Raw genomic sequence first — 19,570 nt, forward strand, 5'->3', positions numbered from 1 at the left:
CCGTACCTTCAGGCTCTGATCAGGCCCTACACCCAAACAAGGGCACTGCGTTCATCCACCTCTGGCCTGCTCGCCTCCCTACCTCTGAGGAAGCACAGTTCCCGCTCAGCCCAGTCAAAACTCTTCGCTGCTCTGGCACCCCAATGGTGGAACAAGCTCCCTCACGACGCCAGGACAGCGGAGTCAATCACCACCTTCCGGAGTCACCTGAAACCCCACCTCTTTAAGGAATACCTGGGATAGGATAAAGTAATCCTTCTAACCCCCCCTTAAAGATTTAGATGCACTATTGTAAAGTGGTTGTTCCACTGGATATTATAAGGTGAATGCACCAATTTGTAAGTCGCTCTGGATAAGAGCGTCTGCTAAATGACTTAAATGTAATGTAAAATACCTCCAGCTTGGTAAATGTATCCTTCATTTCAGTGAGGGAGTAGTACTCTGAGCTGTGAGGTTGACTTTCTGCTTGGGGTTGCTCGTCTGTGGGGTTATATAATGAAGAGGTCTGGTCTGACCCACTGGTGGGAATATCTTTCTCAAGGGAGAGGTTCTCCTCCTGAGCTATTTCTTTGATTAGGTGAAAGTCCAGCTGAAACTGTTTGCGGTTTCCCTGGACCAATACTGTTCCAGACTTATAGAGATTTATATTAGCTGACTCAGAGTCCTCGTTGTCTAGTATCCTGAGTTGCCAGGGGATGGTCTGCGTGGAAGATAAGGTTGCTTATGTTCCCATTTTTATAACAGTCAGCAAAAAGGGAACAATAATAATAATGTTTGGTAGTTGTAAGCCTTCCAGGTAATTCCGTAATTCCATCCAAAATCAGGTTGTAGGTTTTGAGTTTTGATTTGGAGTGAAGGTTATGTTGTAGAGGGTGGAATCCTGAATATGTCCCTGTCAAAAAATCTAAGTTTATCTAACTCTAAATCTATCCTTTTTAAGAACATGCTGAAAAATGCAGGAGCTCATCTGCTCATGACCTCTTTCTCTCTGTAGCTCTCTCTCTCTCTCTTTCTCTCTCTCTTTCTCTGTAGCTCTCGCTCTCTCTCTCTGTAGCTCTCTCTCTCTCTGTAGCTCTCTCTCTCTCTTTTTCTCTGTAGCTCTCTCTCTTTCTCTGTAGCTCTCTCTCTCTGTCTCTCTCTCTTTCTCTGTAGCTCTCTCTCTCTCTCTGTGTAGCTCTCTCTCTCTGTCTCTCTCTCCCCTCCATCTCTCTTTCTCCCCTGCATCTCTCACCTCCTCTCTTTCTCTGCTCCCTTCTCCCTCTCTCTCCCTCCCCTCCATATCTCTCTCTCCTCCCTTCTCCCTCTCTCTCTTTCCCTCACCTCCATATCTCTCTCTCCCTCCCCTCCATCTCGCTCTCTCCCTCCTCTCTCTCTCCCTCCCCTCCATCGCTCTCTCTCCCTCCCTTCCATATCTCTCTCTCCCTCCCCTCCATCTCTCTCTCTCTCTCTCCCCTCATCTCTCTCTCTCCCTCCCCTCCATCTCTCTCTCTCCCTCCATCTCTCTCTCTCCCTCCATCTCTCTCTCTCCCTCCCCTCCATCTCTCTCTCTCCCTTCTCTCTATCTCTCTCCCCCCTCTCTCTCTCTCTCCCTCCTCTCTCCATCTCTCTCTCTCCCTTCTCTCTATCTCTCTCTCCCTCCTCTCTATCTCTCTCTCCCTCCTCTCTATCTCTCTCTCCCTCCTCTCTATCTCTCTCTCCCTCCTCTCTATCTCTCTCTCCCTCCTCTCTATCTCTCTCTCCCTCCCTCCTCTCTATCTCTCTCTCCCTCCCTCCCCTCCATCTCTCTCTCTCTCTCCCTCCCCTCCATCTCTCTCTCCCTCTATATCTCCCATGACATGATAGATGGATTGGTGCCTTTCTCTGTTCATAGAGGATGATGTCTGGATGATGTGGCCAGACATATGGATTCTGCTAGTATGTTTAGATGAGCTGGAACAGACTGGTTCATGTATGTTACACTGGGAATAATGGAGGCTAGTTGTCGTGTCCCAAATGGTGCCATACTGCCTATATAGTGCACTACTTTTTCCCAGGATCTATAGGGTCCGTAGTGTACGTACTACATAGGGAATAGGGTGCCATTTGGAAGGCAGAGAGTGTGTGTTTGAGACCAAGGCTATATGTCATGATGAGACGATCGATAATACTGCTGCATCTGGAAAGGAAGGAACACACACACAAGAAACACAGCCTGTTAGTGTATGTGTGTACACAGGCTAGCCATTCTTATTGTATGGTGTCCACGTGATCGCACATGCTCTTAGTCAGTTAAAGACATGTTACAGAACTTCTACCGTGATCACACATGCTCTTAGTTAGTTAAATACATGTTACGGAACTTCTACCGTGATCACACATGCTCTTAGTTAAAACCTCTTACATCTAGATGTTCCACTAGCGGAACGCCTCGCCAATATCCAATGATAGGGCTCCTCAAAAATCCCAAAACTTCAATTTTTCAAACATATGACTATTTTACACCATTTTAAAGACAAGACTCTCCTTTATCTAACCACATTGTCCGATTTCAAAAAGGCTTTACAACGAAAGCAAAACATTAGATTATGTCAGGAGAGTACCCAGCCAGAAATAATCAGACACCCATTTTTCAAGCTAGCATATAATGTCACAAAAACCAAAACCACAGCTAAATGCAGCACTAACCTTTGATGATCTTCATCAGATGACACTCCTAGGACATTATGTTATACAATACATGCATGTTTTGTTCAATCAAGTTCATATTTATATCAAAAACCAGCTTTTTACATTAGCATGTGACGTTCAGAACTAGCATACCCACCGAACACTTCCGGTGAATTTACTAAATTACTCATGATAAACGTTCACAATTATTTTAAGAATTATAGATACAGAACTCCTTGATGCAATCGCGGTGTCCGATTTTAAAATAGCTTTTCGGTGAAAGCACATTTTGCAATATTCTGAGTAGATAGCCCGGCCATCATGGCTAGCTATTTTGACACCCACCAAGTTTGGCACTCACCAAACTCAGATTTACTATAAGAAAAATTGGATTACCTTTGCTGTTCTTCGTCAGAATGCACTCCCAGGACTTCTACTTCAACACCCAATGTTGTTTTGGTTCCAAATAATCCATAGTTATATCCAAATAGCTGCGTTCTGTTCTTGCGTTCAAGACACTATCCGAAGGGTGACGCGCCGGCGCGTATCGTGACAAAAAAAATCTAAATATTCCATTACCGTACTTCGAAGCATGTCAAACGCTGTTTAAAATACATTTTTATGCGATTTCTCGTAAAATAGCGATAATATTCCGACCAGGAGACGTTGTATCCGTTCAAAGACTGAAAGAAGTAAATGGAGTCGTCACATGCATGCGCGCACCCACGTCATTGTTCTCAGATCGACCACTTTCCAAATCCCCTACTGTTTTTCGCCCAGGGACTGCAGAGTCATCATTCCCCATTCTGGCGCCTTCTGAGAGCCTATAGGAGCCTTAGAAAATGTCACGTTACAGCAGAGATCCTCTATTTTCCATAAAGTGGCTATAGAAGGCCAAGAAATGGTCAGAGAGGGCACATACCCCCCGGAATCCTGTGGCGCGTTATTCAAAAACCTTAGAAATGCTATTACTTCAATTTCTCAAACATATGACTATTTTACACCATTTTAAAGACAAGACTCTCGTTAATCTAACCACACTGTCTGATTTCAAAAAGGCTTTACAACGAAAGCAAAACATTAGATTATGTCAGCAGAGTACCCAGCCAGAAATAATCAGACACCCATTTTTTAAGCTAGCATATAATGTCACATAAACCCAAACCACAGCTAAATGCAGCACTAACCTTTGATGATCTTCATCAGATGACAATCTTAGGACATTATGTTATACAATACATGCATGTTTTGTTCAATCAAGTTCATATTTATATCAAAAAACAGCTTTTTACATTAGCATGTGACGTTCAGAACTAGCATACCCCCCACAAACTTCCGGTGAATTTACTAAATTACTCACGATAAACGTTCACAAAAAACATAACAATTATTTTAAGAATTATAGATACAGAACTCCTCTATGCACTCGCTATGTCCGATTTTAAAATAGCTTTTCGGTGAAAGCACATTTTGCAATATTCTGAGTAGATAGCCCGGCATCACAGGGCTAGCTATTTAGACACCCACCAAGTTTAGCCCTGACCAAAGTCAGATTTACTATAAGAAAAATGTTATTACCTTTGCTGTTCTTCGTCAGAATGCACTCCCAGGACTTCTACTTCAATAACAAATGTTGGTTTGGTTCAAAATAATCCATAGTTATGTTCAAATATCCTCTGTTTTGTTCGTGCGTTCAAGACACTATCCGAAGTGTAAAGAAGGGTGACACACACGACGCGTTTCGTGACAAAAAAATTCTAAATATTCCATTACCGTACTTCGAAGTGTACGGTAATGGAATATTTAGAATTTTTTTGTCACGCTGTTTAAAATCAATTTTTATGCCATTTTTCTCGTAAAAAAGCGATAATATTCCAACCGGGAATCTGTGTTTTAGTACAAAGAGAGAGAAAATAAAAACATGGGGTCGCCTCGTGCATGCGCCTCAGTCTCATAGTACTCTGACCGACCACTATCCAAACGCGCTAATGTTTTTCAGCCAGGGGCTGCCTCGACATCATTCAGCTTTTTCCCGGGTTCTGAGAGCCTATGGGAGCCGTTGGAAGTGTCACGTTACTGCAAAGATCCTAAGTTTTCAATAAAAAGAGTCAAGAAGCTCAAGGAATGGTCAGAGAGGGCACTTCCTGTACAGAATCTTCTCAGGTTTTTGCCTGCCATATGAGTTCTGTTATGCTCACAGACACCATTCAAACAGTTTTAGAAACTTTAGGGTGTTTTCTATCCAAAGCCAATAATTATATGCATATTCTAGTTTCTGGGCAGTAGTAATAACCAGATTAAATCGGGTACGTTTTTTATCCGGCCGTGTAAATACTGCCCCCTAGCCCTAACAGGTTAAAGACATGTTACAGAACTTCTACTAAGTATTTTTTAAACCTCCCTCTTTGGGCTGGATGTTTTAATGTGTAGTTCATACATGCATAATATAACCTCAATTAGCCACAAAATCCCAAGTTTGAAAACAACTGTTTTCTGGATGCTGTGTGGGGCCATTTTCCCTACATTTACCCACACATGGGCCATAGGGATGTGCACAGTTATTAAAATATTCAAACTGACATTAGGATTTGAATAGTTTTTGTCATGAAAAAAATATATTATAGATTTTTTTAAATAAAGTAAAAATATCCATGTGACATTGTTACATACAAGGATATACCACGTCATTTGAAATTATTAATTTAATAACACAACAAACTTTTCAATGTAGTTTATATGACATGCACAGTCACTTATTGTTAATGTTGGCCAATCAAAGCGTCAAAGAGGTTCAATGTGTAGCGAGTGGAGTGAGATTTCATTTAATGCAATACAAAATGCATTAAAATTACGGAATTAACAGTTTGCGAAATGAGAAGGAGTAGGCTACAACGAGCAACCAACAGGTAGGCTGCTGTTTTCTCTGAATGGGGTTGGGGAGAAAGTGCAGCATGTAGACACAATTAGCCTAGCTAGCTACAATCAGCCTAGCTAGTTACAATTATCCTAGCTAACTACAATTAGCCTAACTAGCTATAATAAGCCTAGCTAGGATATCCAACAAAACTTCATGGCACTATTCGAATCGTAAAATTATTTCAGACCCCATCCCTAGTGGGCCAGCCCCCTAGCAATTTCAGTTTCAGCCAATGAGCTTCAGCTTCTCACCATTTTTGACAGCTAGCTAGTTAAATAAAGGTTAAATAAATAAAGGGCTAGCAAGACACACACAGTAGAGTAAGAGAGAGCAGTGGGGTGGTGCACATAACTGCACATTGTCGGGGACCACTTTTGGCTCGTGGGGATTACTTTGAGAACTACTGGCTAAAAAGTATGCAAAAGTACCGTAGAATCTCTTTAATATTCATTGATAAAATCTTGAACTATAATAGTATGAGTGGGTTATAAGTGGTCTTCCTGGTGAATGGAAAGGGTCTGAAATAGTCCTCTCTCTCTCTCTTCTGTCCATAGGGAGCCGTCCTGACTGCTATGCTGGTGACCAGGAATTTCTCTGGTAAATGTGTGTGTCATACATAAACACTTACACGCATGGACACACACGCATGCATGCACGCCACAGACAAACACGCGTGCACACAAACACACACGCATACACACACACACACACACACACACACAGAGACACACACACTTGCTCTCTTTCTCTCTCTCTCCACAAGCACCAAAAAAAAGAAATGTCATGAAACTGAATTATCACAAAGTGATCTGGTGAAGAGTTTAGTCTCCCATTATGAAGGACTTTACTAAGTTTGATTACAATGGTAAGCTGCATGGATCATAACATGTTCCCGTTCCTCTGGACTAACACTGTGTCTGCCGACCAAGGTAAGAGGGGAGAGAGACTTCTCACTGGGCACAGATGTCACCATGTCATTGGATTTAGGTTAAAAGTTGGGTGAAAAAATATGAAATTCCCTGTCGTGATTACTTTTTACACTTTGATTCAATGTCATCACGTAGATTTTTTTTTTGTTTAAATGTTTTTGCCCTTGACTCACTTTGATGAAACTTAACTGGGACTTGGGTAATATGACTTCAATCTGGCCTACTCTTCACACTGACACACTGACACTCTCCTCTCTTCTCTTCCCTCACTCCTTCCCCTTTTCTGTCCTTTGCTTTCACTTGCTCTCTGTCTTTCTCTTTCTCTCTCTCTCTCTCTGTGTCAGTCGGTAGACAGTCTACATCTCCTGCGTCAATCACTACTGTTCCTGCAACTGCTGCTGGGATAGTGGAGCAAGGTATCCCTCGCTTCTATACCTCCTCCTATTACACAATTATACCGTCTCTCCTCTCTTCTTCCTCCCCTCTCCTCCTTCCATCCCTCGCTTCTATACCTCCTCCTATTACACAATTATACCGTCTCTCCTCTCTTCTTCCCCCCCTCTCCTCCTTCCATCCCTCGCTTCTATACCTCCTCCTATTACACAATTATACCGTCTCTCCTCTCTTCTTCCCCCTCTCCTCCTTCCATCCCTCGCTTCTATACCTCCTCCTATTACACAATTATACCGTCTCTCCTCTCTTCTTCCCCCCCTCTCCTTCTTCCATCCCTCGCTTCTATACCTCCTCCTATTACACAATTATACCGTCTCTCCTCTCTTCTTCCCCCTCTCCTTCTTCCATCCCTCGCTTCTATACCTCCTCCTATTACACAATTATACCGTCTCTCCTCTCTTCTTCCTCCCCTCTCCTCCTTCCATCCCTCGCTTCTATACCTCCTCTTATTACACAATTATACCATCTCTCCTCTCTTCTTCCTCCCCTCTCCTTCTTCCATCCCTCACTTCTATACCTCCTCTTATTACACAATTATACCATCTCTCCTCTCTTCTTCTTATCTCCCCTCCCTCGCACTTCCTTCCTCATCCTTCCCTTTTGCACTCCTTTTGTCCTTCCTCTCCTGCACCACCTCTCTACCCTCCCTCCCTCCCTCCCTCCCTCTAACATGCTTTAGTCTTTTGTATCTTTGGGCTGGAGTCTTTTTTTGTTTAACATTTTCTGCCTGTGTTTTGTCCCTCATGAGCAGTGTGTGAGGTGTGAGCTGTGTTTGATGTCACTTGAGATACAAGCTGTGGAGAGATAAAGAGATAGATAGAGTACTTTCTGTGTTCAGACTCTTCCAGGCCAAAGCTGAGGATTCTCCTCCCACTCAAAAGTTCTGTGTTACTATGGTGATTAATCAGTGTCAGCACCAGAGCTTCCTGTGTTCTCACCTCTCTCTCTCTCTGTTACTCTCACTCTGTCTCTGTCTCTGTCTCTCTCTCTCTCTCTCTCTCTCTCTCTCTCTCTCTTACTCTCACTCTGTCTCTGTCTCTGTCTCTGTCTCTCTCACTCTGTCTCTGTCTCTCTCTCTCTCTCTCTCTCTCTCTCTGTTACTCTCACTCTGTCTCTGTCTCTCTCTCTCACTCTCTTTCTCTCTCTCTCTCTCTGTTACTCTCACTGTCTCTCTCGCTCTCGCTCTCACTCTCTCTCTGTCTCTGTCTCTGTCTCTCTCTCTCTCTCTCTCTCTGTTACTCTCACTCTGTCTCTGTCTCTCTCTCTCTCTCTCTCTCTGTTACTCTCACTCTGTCTCTGTCTCTGTCTCTCTCTCTCTCTCTCTCTCTGTTACTCTCACTCTGTCTCTGTCTCTCTCTCTCTCTCTCTCTCTCTGTTACTCTCACTCTGTCTCTCTCTCTCTCTCTCTCTCTGTTACTCTCAGTCTCTCTCGCTCTCGCTCTCACTCTCTCTCTGTCTCTGTCTCTCTCTCTCTCTCTCTCTCTCTCTCTCTGTTACTCTCACTCTGTCTCTGTCTCTCTCTCTCTCTCTCTCTCTCTCTCTCTCTCTCTCTCTCTGTTACTCTGTCTCTGTCTCTCTCTCTCTCTCTGTTACTCTCACTCTGTCACTGTCTCTGTCTCTCTCTCTCTCTCTCTCTCTCTCTCTCTGTTACTCTCACTCTGTCTCTGTCTCTCTCTCTCTCTCTCTCTCTCTCTGTTACTCTCACTCTGTCTCTGTCTCTCTCTCGCTCTCTCTCTCTCTGTTACTCTCACTCTGTCTCTCTCTCTCTCTCTCTCTCGCTCTCTCTGTTACTCTCACTCTGTCTCTGTCTCTCTCTCTCTCTCTCTCTCTCTCACTCTGTCTCTTTCTCTCTCTCTCTCTCTCTCTGTTACTCTCACTCTGTCTCTGTCTCACTCTCACTCTGTCTCTGTCTCTCTCTCTGTCTCTCTCTCTGTCTCTCTCTCTGTCTCTCTCTCTCTCGCTCTCTCTCTGTTACTCTCACTCTGTCTCTGTCTCTCTCACTCTGTCTCTGTCTCTCTCTCTCTCTCTCTCTCTGTTACTCTCACTCTGTCTCTGTCTCTCTCACTCTGTCTGTCTCTCTCTCTCTCTCTGTTACTCTCACTCTGTCTCGCTCTCGCTCTCTCTCTCTCTCTCTGTTACTCTCACTCTGTCTCGCTCTCGCTCTCTCTCTGTTACTCTCACTCTGTCTCTCTCTCTCTCTCTCTCTGTTACTCTCACTCTCACTCTGTCTCTCTCTCTGTTACTCTCACTCTGTCTCTGTCTCTCTCTCTCTCTCTCTCTCTCTCTGTTACTCTCACTCTCACTCTGTCTCTCTCTCTCTCTCTCTCTCTCACTCTTACTCTCACTCTGTCTCTGTCTCGCTCTCTCTCTCTCACTCTGTCTCTGTCTCTCTCTCTATCTCTCTCTGTTACTCTGGTTATTAATACAGAAAGATTGATAAACCTTCCTGCAAGTGTTTATGAGTGTGTACTTGTGCGTGTGCATATGGATACTAAAGTGAGTGTATGATCAGTTTATATTGTAATGTAAGGTGTTTGTGTATTGTAATGTAAGGTGTTTGTGTATTGTAATGTAAAGTGTTTGTGTATTGTAATGTAAGGTGTTTGTGTATTGTAATGTAAAGTGTTTGTGTATTGTAATGTAAAGTGTTTGTGTAATTTAAGGTGTTTGTGTATTGTAATGTAAGGTGTTTGTGTATTGTAATGTAAAGTGTTTGTGTATTGTAATGTAAGGTGTTTGTGTATTGTAATGTAAGGTGTTTGTGTATTGTAATGTAAGGTGTTTGTGTATTGTAATGTAAAGTGTTTGTGTATTGTAATGTAAGGTGTTTGTGTATTGTAATGTAAGGTGTTTGTGTATTGTAATGTAAGGTGTTTGTGTATTGTAATGTAAAGTGTTTGTGTATTGTAATGTAAAGTGTTTGTGTATTGTAATGTAAGGTGTTTGTGTATTATAATGTAAGGTGTTTGTGTATTGTAATGTAAAGTGTTTGTGTATTGTAATGTAAGGTGTTTGTGTATTATAATGTAAGGTGTTTGTGTATTATAATGTAAAGTGTTTGTGTATTGTAATGTAAAGTGTTTGTGTATTGTAATGTAAGGTGTTTGTGTATTGTAATGTAAGGTGTTTGTGTATTATAATGTAAGGTGTTTGTGTATTGTAATGTAAAGTGTTTGTGTATTGTAATGTAAAGTGTTTGTGTATTGTAATGTAAAGTGTTTGTGTATTGTAATGTAAGGTGTTTGTGTATTGTAATGTAAAGTGTTTGTGTATTGTAATGTAAGGTGTTTGTGTAATGTAATGTAAGGTGTTTGTGTATTGTAATGTAAGGTGTTTGTGTATTGTAATGTAAAGTGTTTGTGTATTGTAATGTAAGGTGTTTGTATTGTAATGTAAGGTGTTTGTGTATTGTAATGTAAGGTGTTTGTGTATTGTAATGTAAGGTGTTTGTGGCTCTCTATACTGAATGATATACCTGGATTATTTTCCTGGTGAGGAATCCCCTAATATTAATCTGAATGAATGCCACCTGCCTCAGAGATGAACAAAACCATTATTATATACCTGGATTATTTTCCTGGTTAGGAATCCCCTAATATTAATCTGAATGAATCCCACCTGCCTCAGAGATGAACAAAACCATTATTATATACCTGCTTCTCCATTTCATATTCCACTACACTTTCACCTCTAATCCCCTGTGTGTGTGCGTGCGTGCGTGCGTGTGTGTGTGTGTGTGTGTGCGTGCGTGCGTGCGTGTGTGTGTGTGTGTGCTATCCCTGATGGACTGTGCTGATCCCTTGCTTTGGGCAGTGGTTCAGGTTCAGGGTTAATGAGTGTCAGTTGGATAGAGGTGTATGAATGTGTGTGTGTATGAATGTGTGTGTGTATGAATGTGTGTGTGTATGAATGTGTGTGTGTGTATGAATGTGTGTGCCCGTACGCTTGTGTGTGTGTGTATGAATGTGTGTGTGTATGAATGTGTGTGTGTATGAATGTGTGTGTGTATGAATGTGTGTGTGTGTATGAATGTGTGTGTGTATGAATGTGTGTGTGTGTATGAATGTGTGTGTGTATGAATGTGTGTGTGTATGAATGTGTGTGCGCGTATGCTTGTGTGTGTGTGTGCGTGGGGTGGGGTGGGTATGAGAGATAGTTACAGTACAAAGTAGATCACTGTTGTTACAGTGAGAATGTGTGTGTGTGTGCGATTCTAAATGTTTTAGAGTGTGCTCGTTTGTAAGGGTTTACAGTAGTTTGTGTGTGTATGAGCTTGAGAGGCTTTAGTGGGTGTGTTGGCACTGTTTAGAGTTTGTCATTTCAGTGTGTTCGCTTTCGAGAGTTCTGTGTGTGTGAGAGAGGGTTTAGTTAGTTTAGTGTGTGTGTTAGCTAGCTTGGGGTTAGCTAGGTGTCGACACTTGTGCGTTTGTGTGTGTGTGTGTGTGTGTGTGAGGTGTGTTTTAGCAATAGAGTGTGTATGATGACTACTCTACCCTCTGAGAGTGTCTTCTCAATCTCCTTGGCAGCCAAGAGTCTCCTCAACAAGAAGGCTGACGTCAAGGTAAGATACATTAACACGTGTGTCCTCCCCACTCCTCTCTCTTCTCATCTCTCTTCTCCTCTGTCTTCTCCTCTATCTTCTCTTCTCTCTTCTCTTCTCTCTTCTCATCTGTCTTCTCCTCTATCTTCTCCTCTATCTTCTCCTCTATCTTCTCCTCTCTCTTCTCCTCTATCTTCTCATCTGTCTTCTCCTCTCTTTTCTCATCTCTCTTCTTCTCTATCTTCTCTTCTCTCTTCTCATCTGTCTTCTCTCTCTTCTCATCTTACTTCTCTTCTCTTCTCATCTGTCTTCTCCTCTCTCTTCTCATCTCTCTTCTCCTCTCTCTTCTCATCTCTCTTCTCCTCTCTCTTCTCTTCTCATCTGTCTCCTCTCTCTTCTCTTCTCATCTGTCTTCTCCTCTCTCTCCTCCTCTCTCTTCTCCTCTCTCTTCTCTTCTCTCTTCTCATCTATCTTCTCTCTCTTCTCATCTCTCTTCTCTTCTCATCTCTTCTCCTCTCTCTTCTCATCTCTTCTCCTCTCTCTTCTCTTCTCTCTTCTCATCTCTCCTCTCATCTCTCCTCTCATCTCTCTTCTCTTCTCTCTTCTCATCTCTCTTATCTTCTCTATTCTCTTCTCTATTCTCATCTCTCTTCTCATCTCTCTTCTCATCTCTCTCCTTATCTCTCTTCTCATCTCTCTTCTCCTCTCTCTTCTCATCTCTCTTCTCCTCTCTATTCTCATCTCTCTTCTCTTCTCTATTCTCATCTCTTTTCTCATCTCTCTCCTCATCTCTCTTCTCATCTCTCTTCTCTCCTCATCTCTCTTCTCCACTCTCTTCTCTTCTCTCTTCTCATCTGTCTTCTCTCTTCTCCTCTCTCTTCTCATCTCTCTCTTCTCCTCTCTCTTCTCTCTTTTCTTCTCTCCCACCTCCTACAATTGGCAGTGTTATGTGGTGTTGTGTGGTGTTGTGTTGTGTTTTGTGGGCATGCTGTTTGGGTGTGAGTGTGTGTTTATTATGTCTCATTGTGTACACTGCGTGCTGTCTGTGTCAGCTGTTTGTGTGTGTGTAGCCTAATAGTCTGACTGTCCAGCGTAGTCTGATGCACTGTAGCTTCAGTTACTCTAGCTATGTAGTTAAAATGTTCTATTCATGTGCACTGACAGCGGTCAAACCCACCATAGATATAACATACGCTGTTCTATAGACCTCTATGGGTCAAACCCTCAGGACGGCAATGGATGTGTACAGTAGACTCCAATAGTCATGTTTATGGTAAGGTTTGGTTGTTTATGGTAAGGTTTGGTTGTTTATGGTAAGGTTTGGTTGTTTATGGTAAGGTTTGGTTGTTTATGGTAAGGTTTGGTTGTTTATAGTAAGGTTTGGTTGTTTATGGTAAGGTTTGGTTGTTTATGGTAAGGTTTGGTTGTTTATAGTAAGGTTTGGTTGTTTATAGTAAGGTTTGGTTGTTTATAGTAAGGTTTGGTTGTTTATAGTAAGGTTTGGTTGTTTATAGTAAGGTTTGGTTGTTTATAGTAAGGTTTGGTTGTTTATAGTAAGGTTTGGTTGTTTATAGTAAGGTTTGGTTGTTTATAATAAGGTTTGGTTGTTTATAATAAGGTTTGGTTGTTTATAATAAGGTTTGGTTGTTTATAATAAGGTTTGGTTGTTTATAATAAGGTTTGGTTGTTTGTAATAAGGTTTGGTTGTTTGTAGTAAGGTTTGGTTGTTTATAATAAGGTTTGGTTGTTTACAGTAAGGTTTGGTTGTTTGTAGTAAGGTTTGGTTGTTTATAGTAAGGTTTGGTTGTTTATAGTAAGGTTTGGTTGTTTATAGTAAGGTTTGGTTGTTTATAATAAGGTTTGGTTGTTTATAGTAAGGTTTGGTTGTTTATAATAAGGTTTGGTTGTTTATAATAAGGTTTGGTTGTTTATAGTAAGGTTTGGTTGTTTATAGTAAGGTTTGGTTGTTTATGGTAAGGTTTGGTTGTTTATGGTAAGGTTTGGTTGTTTATGGTAAGGTTTGGTTGTTTATGGTAAGGTTTGGTTGTTTGTAGTAAGGTTTGGTTGTTTGTAGTAAGGTTTGGTTGTTTATAATAAGGTTTGGTTGTTTATAGTAAGGTTTGGTTGTTTATAGTAAGGTTTGGTTGTTTATGGTAAGGTTTGGTTGTTTATGGTAAGGTTTGGTTGTTTATGGTAAGGTTTGGTTGTTTATGGTAAGGTTTGGTTGTTTATAATAAGGTTTGGTTGTTTATAATAAGGTTTGGTTGTTTATGGTAAGGTTTGGTTGTTTATAGTAAGGTTTGGTTGTTTATGGTAAGGTTTGGTTGTTTGTAGTAAGGTTTGGTTGTTTATGGTAAGGTTTGGTTGTTTATGGTAAGGTTTAATTGTTTATAATAAGGTTTGGTTGTTTATGGTAAGGTTTGGTTGTTTATAATAAGGTTTGGTTGTTTATGGTAAGGTTTGGTTGTTTATAGTAAGGTTTGGTTGTTTATAGTAAGGTTTGGTTGTTTATGGTAAGGTTTGGTTGTTTATGGTAAGGTTTGGTTGTTTATGGTAAGGTTTGGTTGTTTATGGTAAGGTTTGGTTGTTTGTAGTAAGGTTTGGTTGTTTGTAGTAAGGTTTGGTTGTTTATAATAAGGTTTGGTTGTTTATAATAAGGTTTGGTTGTTTATAATAAGGTTTGGTTGTTTATGGTAAGGTTTGGTTGTTTATGGTAAGGTTTGGTTGTTTATGGTAAGGTTTGGTTGTTTATAGTAAGGTTTGGTTGTTTATAGTAAGGTTTGGTTGTTTATGGTAAGGTTTGGTTGTTTATAGTAAGGTTTGGTTGTTTATGGTAAGGTTTGGTTGTTTGTAGTAAGGTTTGGTTGTTTATGGTAAGGTTTGGTTGTTTATGGTAAGGTTTAATTGTTTATAATAAGGTTTGGTTGTTTATGGTAAGGTTTGGTTGTTTATAGTAAGGTTTGGTTGTTTATGGTAAGGTTTGGTTGTTTATGGTAAGGTTTGGTTGTTTATGGTAAGGTTTGGTTGTTTATAGTAAGGTTTGGTTGTTTATAATAAGGTTTGGTTGTTTATAATAAGGTTTGGTTGTTTGTAGTAAGGTTTGGTTGTTTACGGTAAGGTTTGGTTGTTTACGGTAAGGTTTGGTTGTTTACAGTAAGGTTTGGTTGTTTGTAGTAAGGTTTGGTTGTTTGTAGTAAGGTTTGGTTGTTTATAATAAGGTTTGGTTGTTTGTAGTAAGGTTTGGTTGTTTATAATAAGGTTTGGTTGTTTATGGTAAGGTTTGGTTGTTTATAGTAAGGTTTGGTTGTTTGTAGTAAGGTTTGGTTGTTTGTAGTAAGGTTTGGTTGTTTATAGTAAGGTTTGGTTGTTTGTAGTAAGGTTTGGTTGTTTGTAGTAAGGTTTGGTTGTTTGTAGTAAGGTTTGGTTGTTTGTAGTAAGGTTTGGTTGTTTATGGTAAGGTTTGGTTGTTTATGGTAAGGTTTGGTTGTTTATAATAAGGTTTGGTTGTTTGTGGTAAGGTTTGGTTGTTTGTGGTAAGGTTTGGTTGTTTGTAGTAAGGTTTGGTTGTTTATAGTAAGGTTTGGTTGTTTGTAGTAAGGTTTGGTTGTTTATAATAAGGTTTGGTTGTTTATGGTAAGGTTTGGTTGTTTATAGTAAGGTTTGGTTGTTTGTAGTAAGGTTTGGTTGTTTGTAGTAAGGTTTGGTTGTTTATAGTAAGGTTTGGTTGTTTGTAGTAAGGTTTGGTTGTTTGTAGTAAGGTTTGGTTGTTTGTAGTAAGGTTTGGTTGTTTGTAGTAAGGTTTGGTTGTTTACGGTAAGGTTTGGTTGTTTACGGTAAGGTTTGGTTGTTTATAATAAGGTTTGGTTGTTTGTGGTAAGGTTTGGTTGTTTGTGGTAAGGTTTGGTTGTTTATGGTAAGGTTTGGTTGTTTATGGTAAGGTTTGGTTGTTTATGGTAAGGTTTGGTTGTTTATGGTAAGGTTTGGTTGTTTATGGTAAGGTTTGGTTGTTTATGGTAAGGTTTGGTTGTTTATGGTAAGGTTTGGTTGTTTATAGTAAGGTTTGGTTGTTTATGGTAAGGTTTGGTTGTTTATAGTAAGGTTTGGTTGTTTATGGTAAGGTTTGGTTGTTTATGGTAAGGTTTGGTTGTTTATAGTAAGGTTTGGTTGTTTATGGTAAGGTTTGGTTGTTTATAGTAAGGTTTGGTTGTTTGTAGTAAGGTTTGGTTGTTTATGGTAAGGTTTGGTTGTTTATGGTAAGGTTTGGTTGTTTATGGTAAGGTTTGGTTGTTTATGGTAAGGTTTGGTTGTTTATAGTAAGGTTTGGTTGTTTATAGTAAGGTTTGGTTGTTTATAGTAAGGTTTGGTTGTTTATGGTAAGGTTTGGTTGTTTATGGTAAGGTTTGGTTGTTTATGGTAAGGTTTGGTTGTTTATGGTAAGGTTTGGTTGTTTATGGTAAGGTTTGGTTGTTTATGGTAAGGTTTGGTTGTTTATGGTAAGGTTTGGTTGTTTATGGTAAGGTTTGGTTGTTTATGGTAAGGTTTGGTTGTTTATGGTAAGGTTTGGTTGTTTGTAGTAAGGTTTGGTTGTTTATGGTAAGGTTTGGTTGTTTATGGTAAGGTTTGGTTGTTTATGGTAAGGTTTGGTTGTTTATGGTAAGGTTTGGTTGTTTGTAGTAAGGTTTGGTTGTTTATGGTAAGGTTTGGTTGTTTATGGTAAGGTTTGGTTGTTTATGGTAAGGTTTGGTTGTTTATGGTAAGGTTTGGTTGTTTATGGTAAGGTTTGGTTGTTTATGGTAAGGTTTGGTTGTTTGAGGTAAGGTTTGGTTGTTTGTGGTAAGGTTTGGTTGTTTGTGGTAAGGTTTGGTTGTTTGTGGTAAGGTTTGGTTGTTTATAATAAGGTTTGGTTGTTTATGGTAAGGTTTGGTTGTTTATGGTAAGGTTTGGTTGTTTATGGTAAGGTTTGGTTGTTTATAATAAGGTTTGGTTGTTTGTGGTAAGGTTTGGTTGTTTATAATAAGGTTTGGTTGTTTATAATAAGGTTTGGTTGTTTATGGTAAAGTTTGGTTGTTTGTAGTAAGGTTTGGTTGTTTGTAGTAAGGTTTGGTTGTTTGTGGTAAGGTTTGGTTGTTTATAATAAGGTTTGGTTGTTTATGGTAAGGTTTGGTTGTTTATAGTAAGGTTTGGTTGTTTATAGTAAGGTTTGGTTGTTTATAGTAAGGTTTGGTTGTTTATAGTAAGGTTTGGTTGTTTATAATAAGGTTTGGTTGTTTATAGTAAGGTTTGGTTGTTTATAGAAAGGTTTGGTTGTTTGTAGTAAGGTTTGGTTGTTTATAATAAGGTTTGGTTGTTTATAATAAGGTTTGGTTGTTTATAATAAGGTTTGGTTGTTTATAGTAAGGTTTGGTTGTTTATAGTAAGGTTTGGTTGTTTATAATAAGGTTTGGTTGTTTATGGTAAGGTTTGGTTGTTTATGGTAAGGTTTGGTTCTTTATGGTAAGGTTTGGTTGTTTATGGTAAAGTTTGGTTGTTTGTAGTAAGGTTTGGTTGTTTGTGGTAAGGTTTGGTTGTTTGTAGTAAAGTTTGGTTGTTTATAGAAAGGTTTGATTGTTTATGGTAAGGTTTGGTTGTTTATGCCTAACAGAGGTTTTCATCTCTCCATCTTCCTCCCTCTATTTCTCTTCCCTTCATCTTTCCCTCTTTCTGTACCCTCCTCCCATCGTCCATCCCTCTCTCCCTCTGGCTGGCACGGTGCTAATCTCAGATTATTTCTCTCCACATGATTAATCTGTCGTTACGTAATCTCACTCTGCACAACCCTCCACACTCCCCCTTCTCTCGCTCTCTCTCTCTATCTCTCTGTTCCTCTCCTGTCTGCACTTTGCAAACAACGCTGGAGCTATTTTGGTTCAAAACACAAGCACGCATTCGCACAAAACACACACACACACACACACACACACACACACACACACACACACACACACACACACACACACACACACACACACACACACACTCGTTAAGCTGTATGACTTTAGTCTTATGCCGAGGATGATGTATAACATGATGAGGGATGTAGTCCAACACAGAAGACAAAACAATGTGTAGAAACTGATTCCACTGTAGGTCTACTATTTTGTTGAAAACTGTAAATATAATCAACAATGTCATTTTAACTAAAATAAATCTATGAAACTGAAATGGAAAGCTGAACTGGGGAGTCCTGCTGTACAAATTGTTGTTTTTAACAGGTTATTGGCTATTTATGTGTAAGCTAAATAGATTTTTTACATGATTTGTTTTATTTATTTATTTACATTTGCAATGTAAATTATGTAATCTAACTGACTATGATGCAATAAATAAAGTATTCTAATTGGATAGATTCTATTTGATCTAATATGACTTATGACATAACAAACGAGGGGGTTCCAGGGGTTCCAACACCTGACATTTTGATATCTTAAGCAACCATCAATCAACAGCCCCGTATTCCCAGAGAGAGACATCCCCCAGCTCACCTGGCTGACTATGCAGTCTCTCACCAAGAACAACGCCTATCCACAACGCAGCCACTCCTCTGACCAGGACGATGGAGTAATCGAGCGGACATCCTATCAGATAGGAGTGTATCCTGTTCCAGATATATCGCCCGCTCGTTGGTGAGCCGCTTCCCAGCCCTTTCTAATTTCCAAGCAGCTATGTTGGAGGAAAGAATGAAGCTCATGGAGATTGCTGAGCTACATTGTCAAATACAGGAAGATCACAACGTTTACATAGTGTGTCAACGCCTAGTAGCCAAAGCCAGAGAGGCTCAGCGGGCAACAGGAAGAAGCTCAGTGTCGACGGGAAGAAGCTCACCAGGCCTGTGAAGCAATAGTCAAACAACTGGGCAGGCGGCGGCCATGAAAGCAAACAGAGAATGAGCTACAGGTAGCCAAACTCGTCACATCCTTCCTTAAAGAGAAGAGGAAGATGTTGGAGAACACTACCACCCTCCGGGTTACCCAGTTCCAGTAGCACCCTACTTCCCTCCGGGTTACCCAGTTCCAGTAGCACCCTACTTCCCTCCAGGTTACCCAGTTCCAGTAGCACCCTACTTCCCTCCGGGTTACCCAGTTCCAGTAGCACCCTACTTCCCTCCGGGTTACCCAGTTCCAATAGCACCCTACTTCCCTCCGGGTTACCCAGTTCCAGTAGCACCCTACTTCCCTCCTGGTTACCCAGTTCAGTAGTACCCTACTTCCCTCCGGGTTACCAAGTTCCAGTAGCACCCTACTTCCCTCCAGGTTACCCAGTTCCAGTAGCACCCTACTTCCCTCCGGGTTACCCAGTTCCAGTAGCACTCTACTTCCCTCCGGGTTACCCAGTTCCAGTAGCACCCTACTTCTCTCCGGGTTACCCAGTTCCAGTAGCACCCTACTTCTCTCCGGGTTACCCAGTTCCAGTAGCACCCTACTTCCCTCCGGGTTACCCAGTTCCAGTAGCACCCTACTTCCCTCCGGGTTACCCAGTTCCAGTAGCACCCTACTTCCATCCGGGTTACCCAGTTCCAGTAGCACCCTACTTCCCTCCGGGTTACCCAGTTCCAGTAGCACCCTACTTCCCTCCGGGTTACCCAGTTCCAGTAGCACCCTACTTCTTTCCGGGTTACCCAGTTCCAGTAGCACTCTACTTCCCTCCGGGTTACCCAGTTCCAGTCGCACCCTTCTTCCCTCCGGGTTACCCAGTTCCAGTAGCACCCTACTTCCCTCCGGGTTACCCAGTTCCAGTAGCACCCTACTTCCCACCGGGTTACCCAGTTCCAGTAGCACCCTACTTCCCTCCGGGTTACCCAGTTCCAGTAGCACCCTACTTCTCTCCTGGTTACCCAGTTCCAGTAGCACCCTACTTCCCTCCGGGTTACCCAGTTCCAGTAGCACCCTACTTCCCTCCGGGTTACCCAGTTCCAGTAGGACCCTACTTCCCTCCGGCTTACCCAGTTCCAGTAGCACCCTACTCCCCTCGGCGTTACCCAGTTCCAGGAGAACACTACTTCTCTCCGGGTTTAGGCGTGCCCTATCCCAATCCAGCAGCACCATACCC

At 41.2% G+C, this 19,570-nt stretch overlaps 1 protein-coding gene across 8 annotated transcripts in view; it reads left to right on the forward strand.

Annotated features, from left to right (window-relative positions):
- LOC106569240 (calcium/calmodulin-dependent protein kinase type II subunit beta) overlaps window positions 1-19,570 on the forward strand; it is a 79,731-nt gene that overhangs the window by 41,323 nt on the left and 18,838 nt on the right. For 4 of the 8 annotated variants that reach the window (XM_045692830.1, XM_045692843.1, XM_045692815.1 and 1 more), the window contains exons 12-14: window positions 6,118-6,166; window positions 6,837-6,908; window positions 11,472-11,506. In XM_045692830.1, coding sequence (XP_045548786.1) covers window positions 6,118-6,166; window positions 6,837-6,908; window positions 11,472-11,506 — 156 coding nt within the window. The remainder of the gene's footprint in view (window positions 1-6,117; window positions 6,167-6,836; window positions 6,909-11,471; window positions 11,507-19,570) is intronic. The other 4 variants (XM_045692839.1, XM_045692852.1, XM_045692824.1 and 1 more) reach the window with 1 other exon arrangement.

This window comes from Salmo salar, chromosome ssa01, assembly GCF_905237065.1.
Source record: "Salmo salar chromosome ssa01, Ssal_v3.1, whole genome shotgun sequence".
NCBI lineage: Eukaryota > Metazoa > Chordata > Actinopteri > Salmoniformes > Salmonidae > Salmo > Salmo salar.